The sequence below is a fragment of the Gopherus evgoodei genome, chromosome 6 (assembly GCF_007399415.2).
Source record: "Gopherus evgoodei ecotype Sinaloan lineage chromosome 6, rGopEvg1_v1.p, whole genome shotgun sequence".
Lineage (NCBI taxonomy): Eukaryota > Metazoa > Chordata > Testudines > Testudinidae > Gopherus > Gopherus evgoodei.
In genome coordinates, this window is record NC_044327.1 from 4,761,789 (window position 1) to 4,777,253 (window position 15,465).

General features: G+C 45.6%; 1 protein-coding gene across 4 annotated transcripts in view; it reads left to right on the plus strand.

Moving 5' to 3' along the window:
- Positions 1-791: 791 nt before the first annotated feature.
- Positions 792-15,465, plus strand: part of PSD3 (pleckstrin and Sec7 domain containing 3) — a 165,349-nt gene continuing 150,675 nt past the window's right edge. Inside the window, exon 1 of one of the 4 annotated variants that reach the window (XM_030566482.1) lies at positions 792-1,625. Coding sequence is in view for 1 of the 4 variants with exons in the window: in XM_030566478.1 (XP_030422338.1) it covers positions 1,896-1,916 (21 nt within the window). In the remaining 3 variants the exon portion in view is untranslated. Of the gene's footprint in view, positions 1,626-1,845; positions 1,917-2,098; positions 3,274-15,465 lie in introns of those variants that run through there. The other 3 variants (XM_030566478.1, XM_030566480.1, XM_030566481.1) reach the window with 3 other exon arrangements.

Consider the following 15,465-nt stretch of genomic DNA (forward strand, 5'->3'; position numbering starts at 1 on the left):
TCCACACCCCCAAAGCTGCAGACTTTAATTAAAAACAGCTCAGCACCCAGACACCCAGCTTCCAATGGGATCCAAACCCCAAATAAATCTGTTTTACTCTGTATAAAGCTTATACAGGGTAACTTTGTAAATTGTCTGCCCTCTATAACACTGATAGAGAGATATGCACAGCTGTTTTCTACCCCAGGTATTAATCACTTACTCTAGGTTTATTAATAAAGTAATTTTATTAAGTATAAAAGTAGGATTTAAGTGGTTTTAAGTAATAACAGACAGAACAAAGTCACAAAGCAAAACAAAACACACAAGTCTAAGCCTAATAGATTAAGAAACTGATTACAGATAATATCTCACCCTGAAAGATGTTCCAATAAGCTTCTTTCACAGACTAGACTCTTTCCTAGTCTGGGCCTAATCCTTTCCCCTGCTACAGTCTTTGTTAAGTCCAGCAGACATCTTAGGTGGTAAGGAGGGTGTTTTTCATGACTGGCAGCCCTCTGTCCTGCTCCACCCCCTTTTATAGCTTTGGCACAAGGCGGGAATCTTTTCTCTCTCTCCGGATTCCCACCCCTCCTTCTAAATGGAAAAGTATCAGATTTAAGATGGATTTAATTATCTGGTGACATGGTCACATGTCACCGTAAAACCCCTAGTTTCCATTCCCCATGAGATGGCCCACACGTACACAGGAAGGGTTTCAAGTAACTAAGGCCATTTACAACTGATTGTTTCTGGAGCACCCTTTATGGCCTCCACATAATATGTTTACATCAGTGATACAAGTTTATATCTTATTCTCCTAACTTCAGATATAGAAATAATACATGGAAACAAATAGGATGAACACACTTACTAGGTTACAAGCTGCCTAATGACACCATACACAGGGTATTTAGCATAAAGTATATTCCAGTTATGTCATATTCATAAGCATATTTCCATAAAGCATATAAAGTGCAACATCACAGAAGGGGCCAGTACTTTGCTCCCATCCCAGGAGCCTGTGGCCACAAAAAAAGTCCCTGGTAGCCACATTTGAGAAACACTGCACTAAAACAATATGTACTTGAGTGCACGGAAATAATGGACAAATGCAATCAAGTTAAATCCCTGCTTAATCTGGATTGGCAACTACAGCCATTGTAGTTGCCAATTGTAGACTCATGATACTTGTTTTTCTTAAAGCTCCAGCTTCTGGAAGCCCATGATTATATAAGAATCTCAACTTTCATTTAAAAACAAGTTTCTACACCTCATGGTTACAGAGAAATCGTGACATTTTACGCATGTATTATTTTGGGTGGAGTTTTAAAAAAAAACACCTAAGGGGTTTAAGGGCATAAATCAGTGGCACTTGTACTCCTAAACCCCTTAGATGCATGTGAAAAACCTCTCACGTTAAATGCCATATGCCTACGGGCAGACACCCAATCTCTGTATTTTTAATCCCGCTGCTTCCTGTAATCCTCAAATTCCTTATTGCACAGCAAGGGGGATATGTGCTTTTTCCTCCTGGGTTGCTGCTGCTTTATCTACTTCTGGAAGATTGCACAGCTCGCTCTTAGGAGTCCCGGCTGCAGGCGGCCTCAGTACCGCCATGGGGCAGAGCATCCTTCTCCCGGCAGGTGAGGAGCCCCGCTCCGGGGGTGCAGGAACGAGCCCCGCTGGGCGGCTCCGCCCTGCTCCAGCAGCGCTCGGCCTGGCCCCGCGCGAGCCCTGCAGCGGGTGTCCCCAGCGCGCGGCGCCCGCCAGCCCCCGGCCCCGGCCGCAGCCAGCAGCAGGTCGCTGGGCGCATGCGCGCAGGCTCGCCGCGGCGCCAGGCTCGCACATGCCCAGAGGCCGGGGGAAGGCTCCGTTCCTGGCTCCGAGCCGGCTCCCGGGGCGGGCGATGGGCGATGGACGCAGGCGATGGCGCGGTAAGAGGGCGCAGCGCAGCGCAGCGCGCCCAGCCCCGGGCGGGACTTTGCCTCCCTGCCCGGGCTCGGTAGCAGCTGCCCCAGGGCCCCGCCGGGTGCGTGGGGGAGGCTCGGACACGCCAGCCGGGGAGCGCACGGGGCGGGTGTGTCACGCGGGGCAGCCCGGGCCCGCACCCCGCCGGAGTTCGCATGCACCCAGTGGCCGGCAGTTCCGCGGGACTTCCCGGCTTGGCCGCCCCTGGCCTGCGGCTCTCTCGGGGCTGCCAGGGGTGCACACCAGGCATCAGCTTGGAAGCGGGATTCCTGCTGCCCTCTGGAAAGCGGTGTGCACAAAAGGAAGTTGATCTTGGCAGAAGGTTTCTTCAGCCTGGAATCGCGCTCTCTTTTGAGTATTGCAAACGAAAGTATCAGTGCTGCTGCGCCTGAAGATCAGGTTTGAATGGGCAGGTATTGCCAGCAGTACAATCTTCTAGAGTCTTTTACGTTCAGATGCAATGAAACAATAACACGCCAGAGACCCTGTTTTGTTGTTATTGCCCAGGCAACATTGCCTAGTTTTAGATGAGGCAGGAAAGTGGGATGAGGCTCACGGTAACAATCTGTGTTCCACATGTCAGTGTCTTGCCAAAAGAAAAGGCAACCCCCCTATTTTAATTTGATAACCTTGAGTTTAGCTAGCAGGGAAATTAGTGTGTGCTGGACGTTGAAACTTCCCAGATTTCCACTGTGTTGTGCTGCTAGTGTCAGGTCAGGTGTCTTCATCTACCACTCTGACTACATAGGTTTTATTTATTCATAATTCCACTGTCTAGCATAACATCTATTGTTGGGGGCAAGGCAGAGACTTGGGCTGAATCAACAACTTGTTCCTCCGTGTCTCCTAGCCGCAAAAGGATGCATGTCACTGTAAACAGTTAGCATAACCCCACAGGATGCCCCTGGACAGGGGGGCTTTGTCTGAGATAAAACATCACGGAAACGGTATGGGAGAGCAACTGATAACTGGAAATGTTATTGCTCTTGGGCCATAGCCTAATGGTCCTTTATGCAAAGTAGATAACAATGGAATCCCTATTTTATTAACTAATTGGGGATTAAAGGGTTTCATAAAATCAAAAAGTTCATAAAAGTGACCACTTCCAAATAACAGTAGGTACGGTGCATACCTTGCAGTATGGCGCACTGCATTGCTTTTTTTTTCTTCTCGTCCTTCCGACCGCTGAAAAGTGATTTCCAGTGCACTGAAGGCATCAGAATGTGCAGGGATGTCAACTTGTTCTTCATCAGCATCACTTCCATTATGTGACTTTGTTCCCTGTCAAGGAAAACATGGTCCATATAACTAGTTGTTTATAAGGTTGGTGTTTGTAAAATTAAGATTCTACTGCAAAATGTAGAGAAAAAGGTAAAACAGTGTATTAACAAAGTTGTCATTCACAAACCTGTACAAATCACCTCTTTCTCAGTAGCTGATTATGATCACTTCAGTCATTTGAGTTATATTTGTTTAGCTAGTGTTGTGGAAGGAAACTGCTTCCCTGAAATGCTATTTCATCAGTTAGTGAAACTATGGGGCAGATCCTGAGATGGTGTATTTCAGTGGAGCTGTGCTAGTTTGCACAGCTAAGAACCTGTCCTAGTTTCACTGAAATACACCATTAATTAACAGCATCTGACGATCTGGCTACATATAGGCAGGAGCACTTTGTTGGGGCTTCTTTCTTTCTGGCATCACTTGGCTTCTGAATCTATATGAAAAGGTATGTCTCCTGCATTATTCATATGGCCCAAATCCTTTCCCCTATGCAGTGCTTGAGGAAATGGGCTCTATTAGGATTTCTAATGGGTCTGTCACCGTAAGGTTAAGGGCTTGGGGCTAGGTAGTCCCATAAAAAATGGGGAAGAGGGAATCAAAATCCTATGGAGTGGCTTGCTACTGCAGTCGATGGCTTTGCAGTGACTGGGCCATCTCTATATTTGTCTGGTGGATTTGCATGACAGGACTTCAATTTCCAGTCTTGATATAAGAATTTTTTTGATAGGTTTGTGGGAATTAGCATCACACAACTTCAGTAACTGTAGCTAAGGGACCCAGTTGTTCCATTTGCATGTGCGTAAATTGGGTTTTTACCAGGCACCTCCACTAATATCTGGGTGTCTGCAAATTGGAGACAATAGAGCAAGGAGTCCACAAGTAAACTAGATTTCTTCTTCCTTTTCAAGAGGTTGCTGGGCGAGGGAAGAGTGCAAGCTTTTCTTCTGTTGCTCTTGTGGCTAAAAAAGGTGGGTTTGCACTTAGGAATGACCACACACCTCAGCACTCAGAGCTATCTCCTCTGGAAAGGAGTGCTATACTTTTGGGGTAGTTGCTAGGAAAGCAGCTCTTGAGGAATAAGGATGCAATACCTGAGTAAGAGGGGCTCTTTTACATAGCCTGGGCCAGTGCAAGGTAGGGTCTTCAAGATGAGTGCTCTTGATAGCCCATATTATGAAAAGTGCAGTGGAATGATGTGCTATTGGCAGCTAGGGTTGTTGCTGCCATGGTCTAGAGCTTTAAGGTCAATGTGCTTATTCCCAAGCACAGAGAGTTGCAGTAATCAGCCTGGAAGCCACAAACGTGTGAATCACAGTGGCTAAGCCAGGTCTGATAGTGCAAGATGCAGCTGCCCTTTCACCAAGGAAGGAAAGGCACTTTGGCAGCCATGGCTGATAAGGGGAGATCAGCACAGGTTACTGTTTGAATGCGGAAAAGCTTCAGCTCTGTAAAAGGGTACAAGACTGGAGAGCCAGTGATGGGTTTTAATCTGAGTGTGCGTGGTTGTGGAGTAGTGTTGATGGTAGAGGGGGTTAAAGGCCATCCCATACATAACTGACTATATGTTAGGGCCCTGGCTGGAGGGTACCTGAGTGGCTCCCAGCTCTGGAGGCTGTGTGTTGCTACTTTGCTGAACTGAGGGTCAATGGGAGGTAGTGGAGTGGTATCTAGCTGTTCTCTAAACGCTCAAAAGACCCAACCCTTAGTCTGAAAAGAGCCTATCCAGGTCTTGAGTTGACATTGCTTCACGAGTCCATCAGCAGCAGACTTACACAAGTTAAGAGCGAAGATGCTATTTGTACTCTGCTAATATGTGGCTACAAAACCAAGTAATCAGAATGTATAAACAACATCTCATTAGAGGATTAAATGATCAGGTATGCATATCCGGTCTCTGGGACATTTGACCTGGGTTCTCTGGAAAGTTACATTGATTAATCAGATATCTAACAGAAAATCTAATCTGATCTGGTAATGAACATGGTTCTCTACTTCCTTTTTTACTATCAAATGCACAGCTGAAGTGTTGCCTTATCTTCAAATAACAGTAGCTCATACAATTATTACCTTAATGACACATTTATCTCTACACACTGAACAACAAATGTCAGGATTAATAGCAAGAGTCTCTTAGGCTCAGGATATGGTTTTATTCTCGTTAACAGGAAGAACCTTCAGGTTTTTATACTCCAGTGACTGCTTCCAAAACCAACCAGAACACTGCTGTGGAAACTCTTTTTTAGAGTTACAAAATATCATGTTAGTTTCAGATTTGTTTTCCACAAGCCCCTGTTGATTGGCATTGATTAGATTACCAAGTTGCATGGTCTTTCATGGGCTGCCATGAACCTGGCCTTCCCAAGCTGCACAGAGGTCCTTGGGGAGTGAGGATTATCAGAGCCATGGAGACAGGTGGACTCTAGCTGAAAGGGACTGCACTGCTGTGATCTTTCCAAAAGATCCAAAAGTTGCATCTGAGGAAGTGGGTATTCACCCACGAAAGCTCATGCTCCAAAACGTCTGTTAGTCTATAAGGTGCCACAGGATTCTTTGCTGCTTTGACTGATCTTTCCAAAAGTCACACTGTGCGCTGGCTGTTCCACCACTGACCACAATAACTCCTCTTGGGGTGCTGGAAACTCTCTTGTATCTGACTGGTCTGTTGTGCACAGGGTTGTACTAGTCGCTGGGGCTCTGCTTTTGCTCCTTACATGGGCAGTCCACATAGAGGAAGACCCAACTGCTCTGCTCCCTCCTCAGATGCTAGTGGTTGCTGAGGCCCACGCTCTACCCTGGGGTATTATGCTCGTGACCCTTCTGCGTTCTCTGTTTGTCTGGAATTCACTTGCTGGTCCGTACCCCCAAGAAGAAAAGGAAGATGTTTAAAAAGGACAAAAAATACTTTCTTCCTTCACGGAGGAAGCGGCATTCTCAAGAGGGGAGACTTCCTCCCCAGGGCCAGTTTAACACCTAGGCAGCCTAGGCACATGCCGAGGGCCCAGTTGTTTTTTTTTGGGGCGGGGGAGAACCGAGCAGGGATGCAACAACTGTACACTAGGTTGCAATGCCACTCACTCAAATTTGGCCTCGTCCCGATCATGATGGAGGGGTGGCAGGGCCCAAACTGAGTGGGCAGTAGGGTGGCCAGTGCTCCTTCTCCACTCTGCTGCTGTGGGGCCAGCTCCAGCACCAGACCACCAGCCAGAGCTTTGCCACCCCAGGCACAGAATGGGGAGCTGCAATTGTGTCTGCACAGGGAAGCTGGCCAGGAGAGGGGCAGCAAGAGCCCTGAGGGTGGGCATGAGGGGGGCAGTATACGTGCAGTGGGAGCCAGTTGCTGACTGATCTGGGGAGTGTGTGTGGGGGGTGTTAACTAAGCAACAACTGTGTATGTGTGCTTAGGGCCCAGTGATGGGCTGATCTGGCCCTGTTCCTTACCCTTGGATAGCTCTCTATGTGAATCTGGCTGTAATAGTGGCAGTGGGCTTTTTGAGTCTGATTTAAACAAACCCCTTATTACAGGTAAACATGCCCCCTCCAGAAATCATTATGCGCGAGAAGGGACACTGTTTAATGTTCAATAACTCAGCATCAGTCTGATTAACGTCCTTTTGAAGGTGGTTGCACACAGTTGGCTTTCATTGCGAATACTAGACCAGTGTGTTCTGGCCAAGGTAGTCAAATGTGGGGCTTTAAGTCTGTGGGTTGATGTCTAAATAAGTGGCCTGACTCTTAAAAGTGCACACACAGGAGCTTCTGCTGGGGGACCTAGTGAGGGCTTGGCACTCTGGGAAATCAGGCCATCATCCACTTAGATACCGATTCAGCAACCTAGCTTCACATTTAAACAAAATAAATAAATCTTTGCCTTAGTCACCTTAAAGGCCTCTGTGTCTTTTAGAAATGTACTGCTCTGCCATTAAGGGTAAATCACATACAGGTGCACTGCACTGGAGTACCATTAAGGACCAGCTGTAAGGGCCTAGTGCACCACCGAAGCCTTAGTGAGAATTCTTTGCATTGGAGTAAACTTTAATGAAGATGAACTGCATACACAAATGCCTAGGGAACTTTCATGTGAAACTTCACTGAGAGACATATAATTTGCTACCTTTTTTTTGTTTCTTCATGCAGCCCTCAAGCTGCTAAATGAGAATAGCGGGTCTGTGTGACATGGGAGAGAGCCATGTGTGCTGTGCAGTTTCAAATAGCTTTATGTATTTAGCAAGCCCAAGCATGGCATGCCGCAGAAATGGAGTTGTTGAGTAGGGTGGGACCTCGCTGCCACAAGGCTAAGAGCTTAATATCATTTAAAGAGTGTTATAACTTGCTTATGAGGCATGTTTCTTCCTAACCTCCAGCTGAGGGAGTTGGCTTATGCCCTGAAGTATGAGGATTTATATCATTTCCAAACTTACATTTTATTTTTTAATCCTTACTAATGCAGCTTGGAATGTTCTCTGTAAATGTCCAGGCTTTTTCTGAATGCTGCTAAGCTCTTGGCTTCTGAGATCTTGTGACTTCAATGGGCTTTGGATCAACCACAAAGTTAGTGGCAAAATTGGGAACAGAAATCAGGAATCATAACTCCCAGCACTGTGCTTGATCCAACAATTCTAGCCAGGCCCTTTGCTGCAGCACAGTCTTCAGAGACCGACTTAATGGTATCTGTCTCTCCATGATGTTAAAACTGCACTACTTCTGGCAAAGATCTTTAAAAATGGATGCCTAAAGTTAAAGTCCTACGGGCCTGAGCCTCATTTACAGTAAGGCGCCTTTATAATGCCAAAACAGTATAAAAGAGGTCTGAAAGTCAGGATATATTCCAGTGTAAATAATAGGGCCGTCAAGCAATTAAAAAAATTAAGCGCAATGAAATAACAATAGAATACCATTTAATTAAATATCTTTGGATGTTTTCTACATTTTCAAATATATTGGTTTTGATTACAACACAGAACACAAAGTGTACAGTGCACACTTTATATTTATTTTTTATTACAAATATTTTCACAATAAAAAACAAAATAAATAGTATTTTTCAATTCATCTAATACAAGTACTATAGTGCAGTCTCTTTGTCATGAAAGTTGAACTTAGAAAAAAACCTGCATTCAAAAATAAAACAGTGTAAAACTTTAGAGCCTACAAGTCCACTCAATCCTACTTCAGCCAATCGCTCAGACAAACAAGGCTGGTTACAATTTGCAGGAGATAATGCTGCTTGCTTCTTGTTTACAATGTCACCTGAAAGTGAGAGCAGGAGATTGCATGGCACTGATGTAGCCAACGTCACAAGATATTTACGTGCCAGATGTGCTAAAGATTCATATGTCCCTTCATGTTTCAACCACTATTTCAGAGGACATGCCTCCATGCTGATAATGGATTTTGTCCGATAATGATCCAAAGCCAAATGGACTGACATTTGTTCATTTTCATCATCTGAGTCAGATGCCACCAGCCGGTTAATTTTCTTTTTTTTGATGGTTTGGGTTCTGTAGTTTCTGTATCTGAGTGTTGCTCTTTTAGGACTTCTGTAAGCATGCCTCACACCCCATTTCGGTCAGATTTTTGGACGGCACTTCAGATTCTTAAACCTTGGGTCGAGTGCTGTAGCTATTTTTAGAAATCTCACATTAGTACCTTCTTTGCCTTTTTTAAGATCTGCTGTGAAAGTGTTCTTAAAATGAATAACATGTGCAGGGTGATCATCCAGAACTGCTATAACATGAAATATATGGCAGAATGCGGGTAAAACAGAGCAGAGACATACAGTTCTCCCCCAAGGAGAGAAATTTAATTAATGCACCATTTTTTTAACGAGCATCATCAGCATGGATGTCCTCTGGAGTGGTGGCCAAAGCATGAAGGGGCATACGAATGTTTAGCATATCTGGCACATAAATACCTTGCAACGCCAGCTACGAAAGTGCCATGCAAACACCTGTTCTCACTTTCAGGTAACATTTGTAAATAAGAAGTAGGCAGCAGTATCTCCCATAAATGTAAACTAGCTTGTTTGTCTTAGCGATTGGCTGAACAAGAAGTAGAACTGAGTGGACTTGTAGGCTCTGAAGTTTACATTGTTTTGTTTTTGAGTTCAGTTATGTAATAAAAAAAAAGCTACATTTGTAAGTTACACTTTCATAAGAAAGAAATTGCACTACAGTAGCTGTATGAGGTGAATTGAAAAATACTATTTCTTTTATCATTTTTATAGTGCAAATATTTGTAATAAAAATAATAATATAAAGTGAGCACTATACACTTTGTGTTCTGTGTTGTAACAGAAATCAATATATTTGAAAATGTAGAAAAACATGCACAAATATTTAATACATTTTAATTGGTATTCTATTGTTTAACATTGCCATTGTGATTTTTTTGAGTTAATTGCATGAGTTAACTGCGACTAATCGACAGCCCTAGCAAATAAGAATTGTAGCCCAACTCTATACTTAGACACCTGAGTAAGTGGCCATATTGTTTCCAAGAATGTTGAGCACTCTGCTGTTTTTTTTAAGTATCTGAAGGAAGATCTTATAAAAATAGGTGCCTAAAATTAGACTAAATCTTAGCCTGTGAATTAAAATGACAGGAATTTCTGGCTCTTGTTGGATGATGCTGTAGTGAACTGGAACAAGAATTTCTTTCCTGAGAGTATGGCACAATTTGATACTGGTCCTGTATGGGTAGTATCCCATCTAACTCCTTAGGGTAGTGAGGAGCGAATATACTGGTTTAAAGACTTTGACTTTCATCACCTATTGATCTACTGGCACCTGTTGCTCAAGTGGCACCTGTTACACTTTTAGAAAGTCAAACCAGGTACATGGCAGTTTTTCTCTACATGTAAAGAGGCCTCATTTGTGTGCATGCCACAACTGTACAATGAGAAGCATGTCTAATCCAAGTAAAAGAATGCATAGCTTGTTTAATCATTTGTACAAATCTTTTGTTATACATTTTTGTAGCTGGGTGTAGTATGCAGCTGACTTGATTGGGCAACTTCAGGAGGTTCACTGTTAATAACTATTCTGCTGGATCAGGTCTCCGAAAATGCTTCCCTCTTGAGACTCTTGTTCTTTTTACTCTTCAAATACTCATGACTCTCTGTGTAGAATTTTATACACCAATCATCAAAATGCTGAGGCAAATTCAGCAAAGCTGTCTCAGAAGAAGAAGGTTAGGGGTGGGGTAGGAGAGGAGTGGCCAGAAAAGACTGCAGCAGCTGTTTTGGAATGTGGGGTGAGGTGCTCAACTGCCCATCTATCCATTGCAGAAAACATAATGGGTGAAATCGTGAACCTGCTGAAGTCAGCTGCAAAACTTCCATTGACTTCAGCGGGGCCAGGATTCCATTCAAAAGGTCCTCTCCATCTCTAGATTCTGTGATTAAATAGCCCCATCAATATAGATACTTATAATGAAGTTTGTGTTTCTAAGGCCTGGTCTACACTACAAGTTTAGGTCGAATTTAGCAGCGCTAAATTGAATTAACCCTGCACCTGTCCACGCAATGAAGCCATTTACTTCGACATAAAGGGCTTTTAAAAATCAATTTCTGTACTCCTCCCTGACGAATGGAGTAATGCTGAAATCGACATTGCCGGTTCACATTAGGGTTAGGGTGGATGCAATTCAACGCTATTGGCCTCCGGGAGCTATCCCACAGTGCACCATTGTGACAGCTCTGGACAGCAATCTGAACTCGGATGCACTGGCCAGGTAGACAGGAAAAGCCCCGCAAACTTTTGAATTTCATTTCCTGTTTGCCCAGCATGGAGCGCTGATCAGCACAGGTGACCCTTCAGAGCTCATCAGCATAGGTAACCATGCGGTCCGAGAATCGAAAAAGAGCTCCAGCATAGACTGTACAGGAGATACTTGATCTGATCGCTGTATGGGGAGAGGATTCCGTACTAGCAGAACTCCGTTCCAAAAGATGGAATGCCAAAACATTTGAAAAAGTCTCCAAGGGCATGATGGAGAGAGGACACAGTAGGGACTCAGTACAGTGCCACGTGAAAATTAAAGAGCTCAGACAAGCCTACTAGAAAACCAAAGAAGCAAATGGACGGTCTGGTGCAGAGCCACAAACATGCCACTTCTAAGCTGGGCTGCATGTAATTCAAAGTGGGGGGGGGGCACCACCACTATCCCACCCCTGACCGTGGATTCCGAGGAGGGGGTACTCTCAGCCATGCCTGAGGATTTTGCGGACTGGGAAGTTGATGATGATGAGGAGGAGGACGAGCTTGAGAAGAGCACACAGCACACTGTTCTCCCCAACAGCCAGGATCTTTTTCTCAGCCTGACTGAAGTAGCCTCCCAACCCTCCCAAGGCAGTATCCTTTACCATGAAGGGACCTCTGGTGAGTGTACCTTTGTAAATATAAAACATGGCTTAAAAGCAAATGTTTTTTAATGATTAATTTGCACTGAGGACTTGGGATGCATTCGCAGCCAGTACAGCTACTGGAAAAGTCTGTTAATGTGTCTGGGGATGGAGCAGAAATCCTCCAGGGACATCTCCATGAAGCTCTCCTGGAGGTACTCCAAAAGTCATTGCAGAAGGTTTCTGGGCAGCGCAGCCTTATTCCGTCCTCCATGGTAGGACACTTTACCATGCCATGCTAGTAGCAAGTAATCTGGTATCATTGCATGACAAAGCATGGCAGCGTATGGTCCCGGTGTTTGCTAGCATTCAAGCAACATCCGTTCTTTATCTCGCTGTGTTATCCTCAGGAGAGTGATATCGTTCATGGTAACCTGGTTGAAATACGGGAATTTAATTAAGGGGACAGAGGTGACCGTTCTTATGGGGCTGTTTGCCTGTGGCTGCAAAGAAATCCTTCCCTGCAGTTAGCCAGGCCGAGCCGAGGGCGGGCATTGGCACTGAGCTGTTTGCATTTGGCTAGCAGGGATCTTCCCTGATACCAGCCACGCAGTGGGGGGAAGGGTAAAGTGATCATCCCAGAGAATTGGATGGGGGAGGGGGTTAATTTGGTTTCTACTGCTGCATGTTAACACGAAAACTGCAGCACTCAACTGGCTTTGCTTGGTATGGGAAAGGAGGGCGCTGCTTTTATGAAAGTTGCAGAAGCCGGAAGACAATGGCTTACCATAGCCGCATCGCATGCAAGCCGAATTCTGTTGCCCGGCCCTGCATCTGTGATCTCTAACATCAAAGCCACAGGCAGTCAGTATTAAGATGCAAAATGTGACTTTGTGCTATGTGATGTGAATAGTGTTCACCCTGAAAGAGTATACTCATTGTTCCGTAAAATGTATCTTTTTAAATAGCTCTCTCCATTTTTTCCTCCCTCTTGCAGCTGCAAATTTTTCAAGCATCCCTCCTCCATCCTGAAGGCTATCTCAGATAAGGCAGTGAAAAAAATCACACGCAAGATGAAATGTTCTGTGAGATCATGCAGTCGACCCACAGTGAAAGAGCTCATTTGAATGAATGGAAGGACACAGTATCGCGATACAGGAAAGCGGCCAACGAACGTAAGGACAGGAGAGATGCTTGAGATGAGAGGTGGCAGCAGGAAGATCAGAGGAGGCAGGATGCAACGCTGGAGCTAATGCGGGATCAAACGGACATGCTCTGGCGTCTGGTGGAGCTTCAGGAATGGCAGCAGGATCACAGAGTGCCACTGCAGCCCCTGTTTAACTGCCCTCCCCATGTTCCATAGCCTCCTCACCCAGATGCCCAAGAACGCAGAGGGGGAGGCTCCATGCACGCTGCCACTCCACCCCAGTGGGCAGCCCAAGCAAAAGGCTGTCATTCAACAAGTTTTGAAGTGGCCTTTTCCTTCCTTCCCTCCTTCTCTCCTCCCACACCCCACCTGGGCTACCTTGTCAGTTCTCTCCCTATTTTTATAATCAATTATTAAAAAATACCTGATTTTTAAACAATAGTGACTTTATTTCCTTTGAAAGCAAACTGTGATCGAAGGGGGGAGGGTGGGTTGCTTACAGGGAATGAGTCAATCAAAGAGGCAGGTTTTCATCAAGGAGAAACAAACAGAACTCTCACACCATAGCCTGGCCAGTCATGAAACTGGTTTTCAAAGCTTCTCTGATGTGCAGCGCTTCCTGGTGTGCTCTTCTAATTGCTCTGGTGTCTGGCTGCGTGTAATCAGCGGCCAGGTGATTTGCCTCAACCTCCCACCCCGCCATAAAGGTCTCCCCCTTAATCTCACAGAGATTGTGGAGCACACAGCAAGCAGTAATAACAATGGGGATATTGATTTGGCTGAGGTCTGAGCGAGTCAGTAATGTGCTCCAGCGTCCCTTTAAATGTGCAATTGGCCATTCTACCACCATTCTACACTTGCTCAGCCTATTGTTGAACAGCACCTGACTACTGTTCAGGCTACCTGTGTATAGTTTCATGGGCATTAAGGGGTAGGCTGGGTCCCCCAAGGATATCTATAGGCATTTCAACATCCTCAACAGTTAGTTATTTTCTGGTCTGGGAAGTAAATCCCTTCCTGCAGCCATTTAAACAGACCAGAATTCCTGAAGACGCGAGCGTCATGAACCTTTTGCGGCCATCCCACGTTGATGTTGGTGAAACGTCCCTTGTGATCCACCAGTGCTTGCAGCACCATTGAAAAGTACCCCTTGCAGTTTATGTACTGGCTGCCCTGGTGCTCCGGTGCCAAGATAGGGATATGGGTTCCATCTATTGCCCCGCCACAGTTAGGGAATCCCATTGCAGCAAAGCCATCCAATATGACCTGCACATGTCCCAGAGTCACTACCTTTGGTAGCAGCAGCTCAGTGATTGCTTTGGCTTCTTGCATCACAGCAGCCCTCTCAGTAGATTTGTCCACTCCAAATTGATTCCCGGCTGACCAGTAGCTGTCTGGCATTGCAAGCTTCCAGAGGGCTATCACCACTCGCTTCTCAACTGTGAGGGCTGCTCTCATCTTGGTATTCTGGCTCTTCAGGGCAGGGGAAAGCAAGTCACAAAGTTCTATAAAAGTGGCCCTACGCATACGAAAGTTTTGCAGCCACTGGGAATCGTCCCACACCTGCAACACCTACCAGTCCGTGGTTGTTTCCCAGGCCCAGAATTAGCGTTCCACGGCATGAACCTGCCCTATTAACACCATGGTTGGTGATGGGATGTTGGATTGGATGGGATCTGAGTTACTGCAGAGAATTCTTTTCTGAGTGCTGGCTGGTGAGTCTTGACCACATGCTCAGGGTTTAGCTGATCGCCATATTTGGGGTCGGGAGGGAATTTTCCTCCAGGGCAGATTGGCAGAGGCCCTGGAGGTTTTTCGCCTTCCTCTGCAGCGTGGGGCATAGGTCACTTGCTGGTGGATTCTCTGCAGCTTGAGGTCTTCAAACCACAATTTGAAGACTTCAATAACTCAGGCATAGGTTAGGGGTTTGTTATAGAAGTGGATGGGTAGGATTCTGTGGCCTGCTTTGTGCAGGGGGTCGGACTAGATGATCACATTGGTCCCTTCTGACCCTAGAATCTATGAATCTATGATCTCTAAAGTGCCAGGTCCTGCGGTTTGAGAGAATTCTGTGTCCATGTCCTCATCACTCTCGTCACCGTGCTGCTGCTGCCTCCTCGTCTGGTTTTGCAGGTTCTGGTTCAGCATAAACTGCATGATAATGCGCGGGGTGTTTACCATGTTCATGACTGCTGCGTTGAGCTGAGCGGGCTCCATAGTTGCCGTGGTATGGCGTCTGCACAGGTAACCCAGGAAAAAAGGCATGAAACAGTTGTCTGCCATTGCTTTCAGGGAGGCAGGGAGGGAGAGGGGGGACTGATGACATGTACCTAGAACCACCCACGACAATGTTTTTGCCCCATCAGGCATTGGGATCTCAACCCAGAATTCCAATGGGTGAGGGAGACTGCGAGAACTATGGGATAGCTACCCACAGTGCAACGCTCCGGAAGTCGACGCTAGTCTCAGTACTATGGATGCACACTGCCGAATTAATGTGCTTAGTGTGGCTGCATGCACTCGACTTTATACAGTCTGTTTCCAAAAATCGAATTCTGTAAAATTGGAGTAATCCCGCAGTATAGACATACCCTATGTCTTTTATGAGCCTTAGTGGGTACCCACATTTAGCAAGCTGTAGTCCTGCATGTTCAGTAGATTGCAACACTAATTTCTCCACAAAACAAGGCCTTATTTTAATATGGAGTAAATTTTGAACTCTCTTAGTCATACCTTTTCTTAGTGT